Here is a 16,620-nt window from a genome sequence, read left to right on the forward strand (position 1 = left end):
AGGGAGACAGAAAATGAGGGTAGAGATGGAGGTTGGTTTGTAGATTAGTGACGGGAAGTTGAGGCAGTTCTTGTCTAATTGCCTTATTTTTCTCAAGAGAATACGAAGTAAGATCATTGCTTGGGAGTTTAGGGGGACAGAAGTGAGTAGGGCAAAGAAGGGCTTATGCTTGAGAAAGAGAAAAGCATATGAAATAGTTCTATCGAAGTAGGAAAGCAATCTCCCAGGCAAAGTTGGTAGGGGTGCCAAAATTACTGTTGGATCATTTGAAATTTATGGTCATGAAATTAAAGAGAGCCAGTCAGTTTTTTGTTTTCTTTTGTTTTTGTTTCCTACAGTAACATTGGGGTTAGAGCTGTGTATAGTTGGATTAAACCCATCTAGAATTTTTTAAAGTGAATAATTGAAAGTTGGGAGGCAAAGGCACTAAAGGTGTTTGCAAAGGAATGATACAGTGTGGATGATAAAGAGCGTATTGGCCACAGAAAGACATGAGGGAAAAAAAGAAAGGAGTAAAAACAATATGATAAAGGTTTTGATAGGATTGCAGATTGCTGGATTGGAGGTACTACAATAAATGACTAGGAAGAATAGAGGTAATTTTCCATAGGAAGGATGGTTGAAGTCATAATTTTTAAAGTGATGCAATCTTTGGAATGAAACCTACCTACAAAAGTGGAGTGGGGAATGTGGATGGCTGAAGAGAGGAGGAATATTATAGGAGGTGAAGAGGCTAAGGAATGAAGAGGCTGGAGTGTGATTTGAAACAAGGTTCCATATTTAGTTTGAAAGAAGGCACCATAGTTTTTGAAACATTTATATATAATACATATTCACACATACCTATATATACACACACATATATGTGTATAATCTTCCTGAACTTTGTATGATGAGCTCTCTCAGTTTAGGTTATTCATCCACTTGACAAATATTTATTTAAGTTATTTATTGGGAAGAAAAGGCTGCAGGCAGGGAGATCTTCCAGTAGAGATTGACCTGTAAACGGATATCTAAAGGGCGAGTAGAGGTTAGTAGAGTGAGAAAAAGGGGCAAGGATAGTCCAGGCAGAAAACATACCTGAGAATCTGCTAAGAGTTAAAGGGCAGCTTAGCCCCTTCCAAGGCTGGGGGAAGTAGGTTTGGCTGCAGTGCAGAGGGTCGCAGCAGGAGGTGAGGCTGCAGAGACAGTTAAGGGCATCTCCCGACAGGCTTTCTGTGCTGTACGGATGCTGAATCCTTCCTAACAAAGATGGGAAGCTGCCAAAAACCTGAGTGGGGACCTGCTCTGTTTTGTGTTTTAGAAGGATTAGAGCAAGTGAGATTGAAGACAAAGAGGCCAGTGAAAAAACTGCTGATGTTTTCAAGGGAGAAATGAAAGCAGATTGGACTAAGTAGGAACAGAGAAAAGCAGAAGGATCTGAGAGCTCCACCTGGAGAAATGATAGGTCTTGCCGACTGATTAGCTACCGCGAGGGAGAGGGAAATAGTCTGGAGGGCTTAAAGAAATGAGGTATTGATTATTTGAAGCGTGAGCCTAGTCTTCGGCAAATGCTTCATCTGGAGAATTTACTTTGGATCATTTAAAATAACTTACCATTGTTTTTGCAATATGGAGAATAATCAACATCTATGCGGTGCTTTCAACTTATACAAGAATAAACCATACTATTTTGCTATCCAGCACCTCTTAACCGGGAAACATATTCTGTTATATAATCGTATATGTTCAAATTCGCCATGTCAAAGTACTTAATACCTGAGCAATTATAAAGAAAAATTCAGAGGCAAACTTAAAAATTGTGCCCTTAAGGAACGTATGCAAATTTCACAAAACCTGGTGAACTTCTTTTCTTTAGGGTGCAACTTATGCTACAATAATAAACTAAGCCAATACATAAATTTTTAAAGGAGTTTTCCTTTCTGTTTCTTTTTTCTTTTTTCCCCTCAGAGACTTCCTTCATATAGGAGCTGGAGGACACAGCACATTGGGAATCAAGAAGAAAATAAGAGTAAAAACAGGAATTCTAACGTCATTCCATGTATGCAGCTTATTTTATTTTTTGTATCAGATAAAGTGAAGCTCTCTTTGAATTTGTTTAATGTGAGACACACACACACACAAACCATTTGGAAGCAAGTTTTCAATATTTGCTTGACAGTAGAGAATAGTTATAGGGTATTTGAATTTTAGTTGTAGCAAATACATTGAACCCAAAACATTTACAATGGACTTCGGAGGACAGACAATATTCCATGTTTTCTTTGTGCCAGTTAGTTCAGAAATGGGTTTTCAGAAAGACGTAACTTCTGAAGCTGAGGGAAAAAAGCCAACTCCTCTTTACCAGTTTTCTCTCATCTTCAGTTTATTGCAGTTATTTACTCCAGGGTAATTGCCAAATAGCAAAATTACATCCTTTTGTTCCCTTTATGTTTTCTGTTTATCACTTCCTTACACCAAGGAGGTTAAAAGTAGACGGGAAATATACTATAAATCATCAAATTTAACAGATCAAAATAAGCATCATTTTCAAGACTTGAATTTTGCTACTTAAGTATATTGATAGGACCACGCCTGGTACAACTATAATTTTATTCAGTTGCCTACACTAAAACTAGCACGGAGAAAATATAACCCAAGGTAATAGGCTGAACAACCAAATAAATCGGATCAATGCATGGCTGACCTAGTTAATTACTGAAGAGGTCATTATGAATATAGTTTAAAATATGGAATTGATGGTGATGTAGCTAATCAGATCATTTGATCAGGTTATTATAAATGAAAGAAATTGAGAAACAGTAAGAAATTATGGACTAAATACTTTTCTTGTTGAAATAATTATCTGAGGTACCAATTTAATTAAGATTGTTAATTGAATGTTAATATGATATAATTGAGAAATTAGGATTTTACTTAAGCTATGTATTTTATTAACATATATATATTTTTAAAACTTTTATCCATCAGCATGATGATATTCCATGGAAAGCTATAGTATATATATCAAAGATTGCATAATCGTATGGAACATTATGACATAGAGTTATGGTCTATATTTTTTCCTGGAACTTTCTTGGGATCTTTCTATTAGGCTTTTAAGAATTAATTTGTTAATCAATAAAAATGGAGCAGCATCTCATTCCTTGTAGATCAATACATGTACATCATGTTATCTGTCACTTCTAAGTGACTTTCTAATTTCCACATGACGATCAACCAGAGATTAGGGGCCTTTAAAGGAAGACTGACTGCTACTTTGTTTTGCGTAGATGACTTTAACAGAGTGACACTTAAACATGAACTGGAGATGAGCAAGGAGAGTGAGCACGACTCAGATGAGTCCTCTGACGATGACAGTGACTCAGAAGAGACGAGCAAATACATCAATGCCTCCTTTGTAATGGTAGGTCCTTATGCTTCCAAAACCCAAGTTCCGACTCTAAAAAATATATGTATGTTATTATGGCCATGCATTAAGTGATTCTATAAAGAATGATGAGCTTGACCATAACTATGTATTGATTGACATGACAGTTTCCACTTTTAATGCTATATCTTTACTTATTGCAACACTCAGATGTTAAAACCTAATGAGTCGATACAAAACAAAACAATGCTATTAGTTACAGTTTATGACAAACATGACTATAATATAATTTGAAAAATAATGACATTTCAGCAAAAGCAAGTATTTGAAAATGTTTATACTTACTCATATACCCAAATTGTAAGCAAACCTAAATTTGCATATTTGTATAGTTAAAGACTTTTCATTCCGATTTTCTGAATATTTAAATGAGTCTGCGTCACACATATATTTTTTGATACACTGAGAATTCAAACAAGGAACTTTTAGTAATTCAGTAAATACTTTTTGCACGTACACTAAGTTGAATTTATTTCTTTTCTCAGTTTTCTCAAAATATTGATATGTATTCATAGAATATTAATTATAAGATAGCAGAAGAATATATAAATATAAATTAGAGACATGATGAAGATAACTTGAAATGCTTATGCTTTTTTTTTTTCTTTTTACCATAACAGTAAGCTTTCCAGTGGAAAAAAATGGTATTTTTGGAAGGAAAAATTTTTAGTTTTCTAAAATAATATCTTCTAAACTTGATTTCACACTATTAGGTATTATCATTAACTAAGTAAAGATCATATATATATATACATATCACATTGTTTTTTGGACCTAAGAATCTTTTTTTTTCACTTTTAAAAAATTAAAGTATAGTTGCTTTACCATGTCATGTTAATTTCTGCTGTACAGCAAAGTGATTCATATATATATATATATATATATATAATCTTTTAAAATATGTTTTCCACTATGGTTTATCACAGGATTGGACCTAAGCATCTTAATATTAGGTAACAGCATTGATATCAAATTAAGTGACTGTACTTTCAAACAGTTATTTTAAGCATACACTGTTCGCTCTCCAGCACTAGTAACTAAGTCTCACCTTTATTTTTTTTAAAGAGTTATTGGAAACCTGAAGTGATGATTGCAGCTCAGGGACCACTGAAAGAGACCATTGGTGACTTTTGGCAAATGATATTCCAAAGAAAAGTCAAGGTGATTATTATGCTGACAGAGCTAAAGAATGGAGACCAGGTTTGTACTTTTAAGAAGCTTTTAAGTCTTTCTGCCCTAAAATCTGATTCTTCATTCTTGGATTACTTACTTGATCACTATACCTGAGTCCTTTTGATCTGTCTGTCACACAATTCCATTTGTTCATTCTCCCCTTTTTCCATCCGAGCACTGGCCTCCAAAGTTTTGCATTCGGGTTCTGACCCTCTCTCTTGTTTGCCCCTCACCAGCCCTGCCTACTGCTCACGGATCATATAAGGCACAGAAATCCCAGTGCCACCCTCTGCTAAAAACAACAAACAGTCACATTTTCCTTTTTTTTTTTTAATCAGGATAGAAACCAAACTCCTCAGTCTGATATTTATGACCCTCAATAATTGAGCCCTATGTATCTTTCCGTTTTCCTCATATGTTTATGTTTTCCATACTTTCCACCCTGGACAAGTAGATTTACTGACTGGATCTTAACACTTCATTTGTGTTCTCATCATTGACTTGATTTTCTGACATTCTATGTATCTAAATGTGCCTTCTCTTCCCATTTTGATCCCGTTCTTCTAGAACGATAAAACTCTGGAAAATTTATCTAAATCTTATCTTCTTTATATCCATGTAATATTTATTGTCATAAAATTCTATAGTTGGAGGTGAACCTGAAATCTAATTTGATCTTCTGCCTAATGCCTGTTACATGTATTTGAGCCTTTCCGAATACCTCAAGTTATCAAAATTTACCTGGCAGTACATCTTAATTTTAGCACCTAACACATTATCTGACATATGTTAAAGCTTATTTAATAAATATTCTCATAAGTACGCATTATACTATATGCCTTCTTTTTCTCTCTCTCTTTTCCCTATGTACCCTTGTACATAGAAAATAGGTTTTTTTTTAATCTTTCTGTTTTTTTCTTTTTTAAAAAAGAAATCTATGTTCAGATTTTCAACGTGGAATTCTAGCAATATTTTCCTTCATCTAAATTGGGAAAGTCAGGAAATGGAACGGGATTGTGGGCAGGAATGCCTATCATGGTCAGCAACTGTGGGACTGTAGTTGGTGGAAAACCACTTGAAGAAGGAGGAAATACCCTTGTGATCCACCTGTTCTTCAATCTGACCCTTTCCTTGGATATTCAATCAACTGACATAGACAAGATAGAGACAAAGCTCCAAGAGGTGTAACCTCCTTCCCCAAGGACCCCTGGAGGAACAGAGAGACTTAAGTTATTTCAGGGGTCATGACCAACATCAGGTCAATCCAACCATTTTGAAAAGGTGACGGTGAGGGCATGGAAGGAAGGGAAAAACAAATCTGAGATCTACACCAGGGATGGAAGAGCCATTCCTGTGGTGCCCTGGCCACCTCAGGTATCCCTAGGTTCCCTTGATTTGCACAAAGCAACACCATGTATTTGTTGAATGGATGTCCAACATACTTCAAATAGATTTTAGATCTTTATAATTAAGATTCAATTTTAGAGCACAAGTTGTAATTTCAAATTTAATAGAACAGAGGGAAGAAAAGAGAAAGAGGACAGGGATAAAGCATAGACAGAGAGAGGTACTCTGAGGGCATTTAAAAACAAACAGAACCCTTGGGCAGATGATGTTGAATCATGTTCTTTCTTCTCTAGGAAGCCTGTTCTCAGTACTGGGGGGAAGGAAAGCAAACATATGGAGACATAGAAGTTCATATGAAGGACACCAATAAATCTTCAGCCTATACCATCCGTGCATTTGAACTGAGACATTCCAAGGTATACAAACAATTTCAGGAGTATGTATCTTTGGGACAACTGATCTGGTTGAAAAGCTAATAAAAACCATTCTATGAACACAAAGCAACTCTCTCTATAGTGTTCTCAGAATACAATTTTTAAATGATTTAAATGAAAGTAACTGCGAGGAAAACATGACTATCAACTTATCAGATGGTCTGAGCTTCACTCGAGTTCATGTTCCCCTCCCTTCTTGTTTTAGAGGAAAGATCCACGAACTGTGTACCAGTACCAATTTAATAACTGGAATGGAGAAGAACTGCCTGTGGAGCCCAAAGAATTAATCTTAATGATTCAGAATCTCAAACAGAAACTTCCCAAGAATTCCACCGAAGGGAATAAGTTTCACAGGAATGTGCCTCTCCTCATTCACTGCAGGTGCGTGGGATTTGATGGGGTGTGCTCTAAAAATCAGCATCCTTCTTGACCTCTTGGTTTGCACCTTCTGTTAAATTCTATTTCTCCTAACAGATAAAAATGCATGACTGCAGTGGAAGCCTCTTAGGGAGTCGGTCACTCTCTCCCATGTGCTCCCACAGCATAACTATTATAGAAATACAGTAGAAATAATTATATTTTAGTGCAAAGTTGTTAGGCTATGAACCTGGAATGTCACATGTCCTGAATGAATGAATGAATGGAAGGATGCAAGGACAGACGGATGGATGGATGTTGCATTTAATTTCTGCCTAAGTGCATTGAGCCACGCTATTAGGCATCAGTAAAATCCAGAAGACTGAATGTTTTGCCTCCAATAAACATATCTTAAGCTATTTATTAAACTGAAATCTCAATGTTTAGCAGCTTCGATTTGAAACCCATCACCTGACTCTCTAAATGGACCCCAAAGGCAAAGATTTTAATAATATACATAATAATACTTGATTTGATTAACTTCTGTTATGTAGACCCTTACTTTCATCTGTGATAAATATACACCTTAAATAAGATATATTGAAAGAAGTGTGTGTGATATAAAATGTTTGCATAAAAAATGGTAAAGTAAATTAGAAGTGAAAAATAGTAAAGTAAAATGAGAATTGTAAATCTAGCAAAGGGCTTTTAGAATTTTTGAGAAACCTTCATTATTATTATTAGAATTGTATACACTATAATCAGGACCTTAGATATTACTTTTTGGCATTTATTTGAGTTTTCAAAGGTAAAACTTACATGGAAAGAAAAATAAGAAGGGAAGTTTAGGCTTTAAAACTGTATGTGTTTCTTAGGGAATGGTGGAATACCTACTATATGTTCCTTGTTATGTACAATAAATAAAGTTCTGCTATTAAGAAATTCTTTAAATTGAATTTTTATTATAATGTAACATACCTCTCACAGTTTGGTAAGTAATTTGTTTGCCCTCTCTTTAATTAGTAACTTCACTAGGTATCAATTTTCTATTGGTGCAGAAGTATTAACATTTGTAAAAAACACTGGAGAGGCAGAAGAGAGGAGAAAAAGCATGTGGTTTAGTAATTTACAAAATATCAGGTCCAGTATTTCTGGTTTCATCAGCTTCTAGCCATGACTTTATCTTCCTTAAATCACAGTATCCTCATCTATCTGGCGGATATTATAATATTTGTCTTTACAACTTCAGATGTAAATTAAAGTGCATTATAATTGGTAAAGTACTAATAGAAGAAAGTATATTTTTAAACCTTATGACAAATATTTTTTAAACTAAAGGACTATTATATTCCCAAATTGAAAAACGTTTGCATAAAACATGCACTTAGCAGAAATGCTTTTTTCTTAAGAGATTGGAATAAAATAATTACAGTAAACATGAAGTGGAAGCATGTATTCTTGTCTCTCTCTTTCAATTTTTATTCCAATGTCACTTTCTCCATATAATGTAGAATTTTTTTTTTAATCTATTCTTTCTTTTTTAGGGATGGATCTCAGCAAACAGGAATATTTTGTGCTTTGTTAAATCTCTTGGAAAGTGCAGAAACAGAAGAAGTGATAGATGTTTTTCAAGCAGTAAAATCTCTACGCAAAGCTAGGCCAGGAATGGTTCCCACATTTGTAAGTATACCTCATCATTGCTTTTAACATGTTTTGCATTATTATTTTGACGATTTCTTCTCTCTCCTTCCCTCCCCTCTCCCTCTTCTGATCCTCTCCTTTCCATTACTTCTTTTCTATTTACTTTTCTAGTCTTCTCTTTTAAATTCCATTTTACATGATAATTCACATTGAATTATTATTAGTATAAATAAGAGACCTAACTGGAGTTTGCCAACACTTTGTGGTGGTGGTTCTTGAAGAACATGTTTTTAAAAGCTCATGGATTCCCTCAGTTCCCCCACCTTTAATCCTGTATCCATTTGTGTTGCTGTGTAGCAAACCACCCCAAAATTTAGAGACTGAAAAAAAAAATAACGTTTATTATAATTCAATAATATGTTTGGTCAGCTGAAGAGTCCTGTTGATCACATTAGGCTTAGCCAACCTGGACCAGGCTCACGGCTATGTGTGCTGTCACTGATGTGTCCACTGCAATTTGGCTTGTCCAAAAAGACCTTGACTGCCACTAGGCTGGCAGTTGGCTGGCATTTAGCTGTGGCAATAAGGATGAGTGGATCGCATGTCTCTCCTCATCCAGAAGCCTAGCCCGACACATTCCCATAAAGACAGCAGGGTTCACAGGGGTAGAGTAAGAACCCTTGGAGGCCAGGCTTGGGAATGGAACATGCCTTCGTCTGCATTTTATGATCTGAACAATTCACAAGGCCAGCTCAGGTGTAGGGATGGGGTCATAGACTCAACCTTTGTCCAAAGGGCCTGCAAAGTCACCTTGCAAAGACGTGTGGATACAGAGAGGATAATGAGTGAGCATTGTTGTAATCAATTTAAGCTGTGTCCCTTGTAAGTGGTAGTGACCACAGATGATGGTCTGGGAATTAGTAACAAAGTAAACTTAACTACTCACTCAAATATAGGCAGCTTTTACTTATGTATGACCTTGAGCTTGCATGTATTGATGTTAAAAGTGTATTGAGTGCCTGCTATGTGTTTTACCATTAAGAGACTCATTGTTTAGTGTGAGGAAAAGGCAGACATTTATTAAACAATGTAGTAAGTGAAATGACAAGAAATTATTAGAAGGATATGAATGAGGGCACTGAATTTAACCCAAGGGAATCAGATTGGCTTCCTGAAGCAGGTGACTCCTGATCTGATGCTAAATGATATGTAGGAATGAACCAAGAGGGTGGGCACCAAAATTGGCTTCCTTTGCAAAAGCTTGGGAATCAGACACCCCACATGGCCTGCGAGGGGGCCGAACACCAGTCTGGTGTGGCTACAAGGTAAATTCTGAAGATTGCCCTGCAGTCAGTCCTTTAGAACTGTAAGGAGGGTGAACCATTTAAAATGTTCTTTTTATGAAAACACATGAGAATTGTTTTCTGATACCCAGGTCTTCCCCAAGTAAATGATTATGTCTTGCTAATTTTCATCTGATGTAAAAGTAATGACATAAACCTCTTTTATGTAATTCCTTCCTTCTTCCCTTTATTAGGAGCAATATCAATTCCTGTATGACGTCATCGCTAGCACCTTCCCTGCCCAGAATGGGCAGGTGAAGAAAAACAACCAACAAGAAGATAAAATTGAATTTGATAATGAAGTGGACAAGTCAAAGCAGGATGCTAACTGTGTGAGTCCACCTGGTGCCCAGGATAAGACCCCTGAAGGAAATAAAGAGGATGAAAGTTCCAAACCTGCAAGTGGCGCTGAGGGGCCAGAACATTCCGCCAATGGTCCAGCGAGTCCAATTTTAACTCAAAGTGCATAGGAAAAGACAAACATGGGGCAACTCAAAGGCTCACAATAAATGTTATTTCTATTTTTTCTAGAACTAGAAAGACAAAATAGATATACAATGGATTAATGAAGTACATGGACCAATATTTGTGGGAAGTTTCTCTTTTACAACTGTAGAAAAATATTTAAGACAGTTTAGCTGAAGCATTTTGTACAGTCTTATACTTATTTTAAATTTTATCCATCATTCAGCAAAAAAACAACTTCTTTGTAGTCTTTGTGTGTGTGTGCGTGTGCGTGTGTGTGTGTGTGTGTGTGTGTGTGAGGCAGACAGACAAACAGAAACAAAGAGGCAGAGAAAGAGAGGGAGAGAGAGAGGATGCTTTCAAGTAAATCTAAATGCTCTTGAGAAACTTTGCTTTTTTTTGTTTTTTTTTTAAGAAACATAACATTTTATACGGAAAATATTAACTTTGCTCAAAGGTTGTATTTTTTTAAATCATAAATTGTGTGTGGGATCTGTGTAAGAATAACATGTACATTCCTAGAATGACCTCAAGATGGCCTCCTTGTTCTACTGAAATATATCTTATAGTTTACTATGTTACTTCTAGAAATAGACATAAAATAGTAGGTGTGTATAGTTACTATAAGAAAGTTAACTAAATTAACATTTGGAAATCTTATATTCCGTATGTTAGCATTTAGTACAATATTTCAAGCTTATTTAATCTAATTTAAAATTTCAAGAAAGCCTATCTTGTTATCTTCATGTGGTGTTTACGATTTTGCAACATGGATTATTCTCTGTATAATATGTGAAATTCATTGCTTGATACTTTTGACCTAAAATTATATGTTTGTTACAATTGAACTTAAATAAACATCTTTAAACAAATGCAATTTGTATTCAATCCTTAGGTCAAAAATTGAGTCATGCAAATGTATTTGTTTTAAATATTTACATACAAAGCCTAATGTAGCTATTTTTATGGAATAAGACATTGATATGAGATATATAATATTGCATATGAATATTTTTATGGTAAAATTTGTCCTTGCCTTTCACTGAAGTGCATTTACTTTGAATTTCTCAAATGTTTATACTGCTTTTACCAGGAATTGATAACAACAACAATGAAATCCAATCATTATCTTTTCTTGTACATAAGTGTTCACATGTTCATACATGAATTATGTAAGCAGATATTGAAATAAAGGCTTATGCAATTAACATTTGTAGAACAACTCTATAGATTTTATATTTTTTAAAGATCTATAGTCTAATAATTGTTTGAGAGCTAGAAAAATTTCAAGAAAAGGTAATAAACAAAACTTTTATCGAATTTACATCAGTTTATTACATTAGTCACACACTGCCTCTAAGTTGGCTTGGTTCTCTACATCTTCACTCTCCTGATTGAGTTTAAATATCTCAACAATACATTATCAATTGTTTTCCATTCAACTCACATTTGTCTTCTGTTCATCCTTCTAATTCTTTTATTATACACAGAAAATTAGAATGTCTTTACATATTTGTATAATACCTTGCCGTTAACATATTAAAAGATGTGAATTTTAGAATGAAGCAGTAGTTTCTAACTTACATTGTTTACTTATATCTCTTTACTTACTAATGAAAAAAAGGGGGGTTGGGAATCATGTGCTACGGGCTCCAGGAAGAAAGAAAACTTGCTTTCATTTCTCTCATTACTCATTCAAACAATGTGCATCGGTTTCTCCAACGGAAACTTGATCAGTCGCCATTTACTAGACAATGTAGTTAAAATTTAGAGTTCTCAAATTCAGTAGACTAGCGTCATATGTGTCTATTTTTTCTGTGAACTGCTTCAAAGTGTAAACAGCAAAAGTTCTAAAGTTCAAAAAAATTTATTTAAATATAGTGGATTTACAATGTTGTGTTAGTTTCAGGTGTGTACAGCAAATTATATATATATATATATATTTTTTTCAGATTCTTTTCCCTTATAGGTTATTACAAGATATTGAGTATAGTTCCCTCTGCTATACAGTAAGTCCTTGTTTATCTACAAATGTGGATGTTGTGTGTTTTAAATGTGTATTTGTCACTGGAGTTTATCCTTTTGAGAAGACACAAAATAAATACTTAGATAATAGAGCAATGGTAATTTCTATCAGTTTAACAGGAGCAAGGTAGAAACATTTTTTTCTTCTGCACGTGAGAAGTGGTAATAAAGGAAGTGCTGGAGGAGAGGCCAGTCAGAAGGTCCATTACTCTGTGAGAATATGTATCACTCAGAAGTTGGGGTCCACTGCATTAGAAAGTGGAATCATATGTCTATGATTTTTATCTTAAAAAATAAAATAATATGTGAATTATAGACCTGTGCCTATGACTACAGTTTGCATTCCTAGGGAATCTCTCATGTTATATAAAAAATTCAATTTATAAAGCTTGGCACTGCCATTAGTAATGCCAAGACAGAAAAATTAAGCAAAAAGTTCCAACTTAATAAAGCCTGGTCCATTTTAGGGATAAGGCTTGGATTCCATTATATATATATATTAGACAGAAAGAAACTATGTTATGTTTCTTTTAGAGTTTGTTTATTTTATTTCTGGTACCAGAATTTATTGGGAGTAAAAGATATAAATACTCAGTATTCTCAAAATTGAGCTCCCAAGACATTAATATTTTACATATAACAAATGAATATTTGCAGAAAAAATATACATTTTAATATCTCTCTGCAATGGTAAAACTGTATGAAGTGATTAGCAAAATGTCTTTGCAATGATAATTTTTAAAATGTAAGCTTTTAGCTTTTACTCAGAGCTCTAATACTTATACAGTGATATTTCCATATCTATTTTTGCTCTTTTCCTGCTAAAATACTGAATATGAAGTTTATTAGTTCTTATAACTAACTAGGACTGATCTTAATTTTTAATTTACACTGGAGACTTGTTAAAAAATGTTCTCATAGCACTATATTAGGTCTAAGTAAGTGAGTGGTAATTGCCCTGGCTATTTGCAACATGTTTCTTGATATGAAGACCTTCAAAAATGCACAACTTAAAAGAATATATGTTCAAATGAGTAGAAAAGGCTGTGCTTTCGTCCTCTTATACAGATTTTACAGTTGGAAAGACCTGAAGTTTCTTCAAAGAGACAAGTTCAAAATTGGGATTTTTTCATTTCCTATTTAGGGTGAAAAGATTTATTCTGCTAAAGGTCCATTTACTGTAAACGTTCTTTTGTAAACATCTTTACATTTCTCTTTACATTTTCTTGGATCAATACTAACCCAATCAAAGGGTATACAACCTGTATCATCTCTTTATTTTATTATTTTTTAATAAATTTATTTATTTATGTTTGGCTGCGTTGGGTCTTCGTTGTTGCGCGGGGGCTTTCTCTAGTTGTGGTGAGCGGGGGCTACTCTTTGTTGCGCTGTGCGGACCTCTCACTGCGGTGGCTTCTCCTGTTGTGGCGCACGGGATCTAGGCATGTGGGCTTCGGGAGTTGTGGCTCGCGGGCTCTAGAGCGCAGGCTCAGTAGTTCTGGTGCACGGGCTTAGTTGCTCCACGGCATGTGGGATCTTCCTGGACCAGGGCTCAAACCCGTGTCAGCAGATTCTTAACCACTTGAGCCACCAGGGAAGTCCCTGTATCATTTCTTAATAAATAAAAATACTATTACTATAATAACTAACATTTATTGAGGCATAATTCATGCCAGGCATTTTACTTATTTTATCTGCATTTGTTTCTCAAGACAAATTTTATACACTTATATCTCTATTTTATAGATGAGGAAGTGAGTCTTGGAAAAGTTTGGTGCCTGGCATCTTCCAACACATCTGGTAAGTGACAGACTCAGGATTTGAACCAGCTCTTCCTGCCACCATAGGCTGTGTTTATAACCTTCTGCTCTTCTGCCTTCCTGAGTATCAACTTTGTTCATGTGTTTTGAAAAATTAGTGGAAAAAATAGTGTAAAGTTATTTTCTGTCTTTTCTTTATCCCGTGATTAAAACAAAAACAAAAACAAAAACACGTGTAATATAGGCTCTCAACAACGCTGTATGATGTAGTAGGCTTAGCTGAACTCACAACATTGAAGTTATTTTACAAAAATAAACACACTCTTAAACATCCCTGCGGAAGGTTTGTTCCCATAATGCATATAAACAAAGATCACCTCATCACCAAAGTGAGTGCCAGGAAATAAAACCCAACAATAAATCACAAATGTCATTGTTCCATTGTCTCTCAGTTTGGTAATCAGAACATGTTCTTTCTGTTTAGATCACATTTCAGTATGTTTGTCAGAGTACCCATCAATCAGCTTTTAAAACACGTTAACAGGGCACCATAAAATGCAAACCACATTTATGGAGAGTATGACTCATTCTCTATCTCTAGAGAGTGAGTCCAAGGGAGCTCAGTTCTTCTGATTTAGCTGTCCCCAAACTTAGGATGCCAGGGACCTGGAAGTGGACTTCCTATGTAAAAGAACACAGGTATTTCTCTCTAGAAAAAACAGGGCTTTCTTGACTCATATGCACCTTTTTACCTTAGTAAAAGTGGGACCTCTGGGATATTATATTTAATTTTCCAGGAAAGGAGAACTTGTTGGACTCAATGGTAACTCTTAGATATAAGAGGCAAATCCCACAAGTAGAGGCTGATGACCTGTCAAAGAATAAAAATATGCTCTTGAATTTTTATGCATTGTGTAATCTTACCATGGAAACTCTGTGAGGTGGGGATGAAAGTTGTCAATATTTGGGATGAAAGATGGGATGGAGTTGAGTTACCCACAGAACTTGTCCTTCATTGGTTAACACAGGCTCAATGAAGGGGTTTCCTCAAGATGTTAGATAACTGTGCACTGAGAATTTTTCCTGGTAATCCATAATTGAGATTTTTCCTTAGTTCAGACTAAATCATCCCTCATGAATTACATTGCATGACTTTTGTCATATGTTATAAGTTATACAATACAAAGGAGAGAATTGAATTATTACATTTATAAGAAATTGACATGTAGTAAATCCCTTTATAAAGGGGTTTCCATTTATATTTAATAATTATTTGCTTTCATTGCATTGACAACTTAACCTAAAGACAGGGCTGGAAAACAAAGAATATGCAGAAGATTTAAAACTAAATGTTTGGATAATTTCATCATAATTAACAGAAATAAAAGCTAAACTTGCTCATTGGCCATCTAGTATCTGCTTTGAGTTACTTTGAACTGACTTGGGGGATAAATCTCCCATCGTTTCTCATACATTGCAGTGGGTCTTCATAGATAATAGCAAAGAACAGTTAGCTAGCTATTTAAGGTAACACTCTGTGGAACATTTTAGCAATGGTTATTTTTACATCATCTTTTTTTTTTTTTTTTTTTTTTTTTTTGCGGTACGCGGGCCTCTCCCGTTGCGGAGCAAAGGCTCCAGACGCGCAGGCCCAGCAGCCATGACTCACGGGCCCAGCCGCTCTGCGGCACGTGGTATCTTCCCGGACCGGGGCACGGACCCGCGTCCCCTGCATCGGCAGGCGGACTCCCAACCATTGCGCCACCAGGGAAGCCCTACATCATCTTTTAAAAACATGTGTTTTTCTCTCCCTTACACTATTATTTTCCAGCAGACACACTCTGATTAGGTTACAAGTCTTAATAATCCATCCAATCTTTGTCCTAGGACCTAGAATCTTCATCTTGACGTTTCTCCCATACTATCTTGCAATGTCTAATAATCCTAAAGAACTCTGTATCCATCTTGGAGGACACAAGTACACCATAAGGGATCACAGTTAGTTCAACATCCAAGGAGCACTTTTTTTCAATAGGTAGAGTCATGTGAATTATGAGAGAAAATACATATCAGTGATATAAATGCAGTATACTTTAGTCTGGATTTTTCAGTGTGTGTGCAAGTATGTGGGTTTCCCCTCAGACAGTCTAATGTTCCTCATCTGAGCTCACAGTCAGTTTTACTTTTATAAAATGACTTCTTAAACAAAACAAGTTATTTCTGTAAATAAAACAGGCTTTGGCAGTTTTCTCTTTGTTTAAAGTAGCATTAAATCATGGAAGTCAAATTTCTCTTTGATGAGAGTCAGTGGTAAATAAACTCTATTTGTTCTTGCAAGAGGTAGCAAAATATTTATTCATAATTTAAATGCAGGAAGTTAAAAAAAGTTAAAATCAGTCAAATCAATGACAAGTTTAGTCAAATTACTAAAATCCACTCTTTCTCCCTACAGATTTTATAGTATGTTTTAATTCAATGTCCTGCAGTCTTTCAGAGAATATGTGAATTTGAGAAATAAAATCAGCCCTACATTTATACAATGTTAAAGGAAGAGATTAAATTTATTTATCATTGCAAGATGATGCACTTTGTAGGCAATTCATCAGTTAATGTAATTCTAAATTTACATATGGAGATTTACATAT

At 35.1% G+C, this 16,620-nt stretch overlaps 1 protein-coding gene across 1 annotated transcript in view; it reads left to right on the top strand.

Moving 5' to 3' along the window:
- The window catches only part of PTPRC (protein tyrosine phosphatase receptor type C), a gene marked incomplete at both ends in the record, with an annotated part of 123,802 nt that extends 113,607 nt beyond the window's left edge, over positions 1-10,195 (top strand). Inside the window, 7 exons of the mRNA XM_079724016.1 lie at positions 1,951-2,041; positions 3,273-3,406; positions 4,496-4,630; positions 6,244-6,366; positions 6,590-6,765; positions 8,286-8,421; positions 9,920-10,195. Coding sequence (XP_079580142.1) covers positions 1,951-2,041; positions 3,273-3,406; positions 4,496-4,630; positions 6,244-6,366; positions 6,590-6,765; positions 8,286-8,421; positions 9,920-10,195 — 1,071 coding nt within the window. The remainder of the gene's footprint in view (positions 1-1,950; positions 2,042-3,272; positions 3,407-4,495; positions 4,631-6,243; positions 6,367-6,589; positions 6,766-8,285; positions 8,422-9,919) is intronic.
- Positions 10,196-16,620: the final 6,425 nt, after the last annotated feature.

The sequence above is a fragment of the Hyperoodon ampullatus genome (assembly GCF_949752795.1).
Source record: "Hyperoodon ampullatus genome assembly, chromosome: 2".
NCBI lineage: Eukaryota > Metazoa > Chordata > Mammalia > Artiodactyla > Ziphiidae > Hyperoodon > Hyperoodon ampullatus.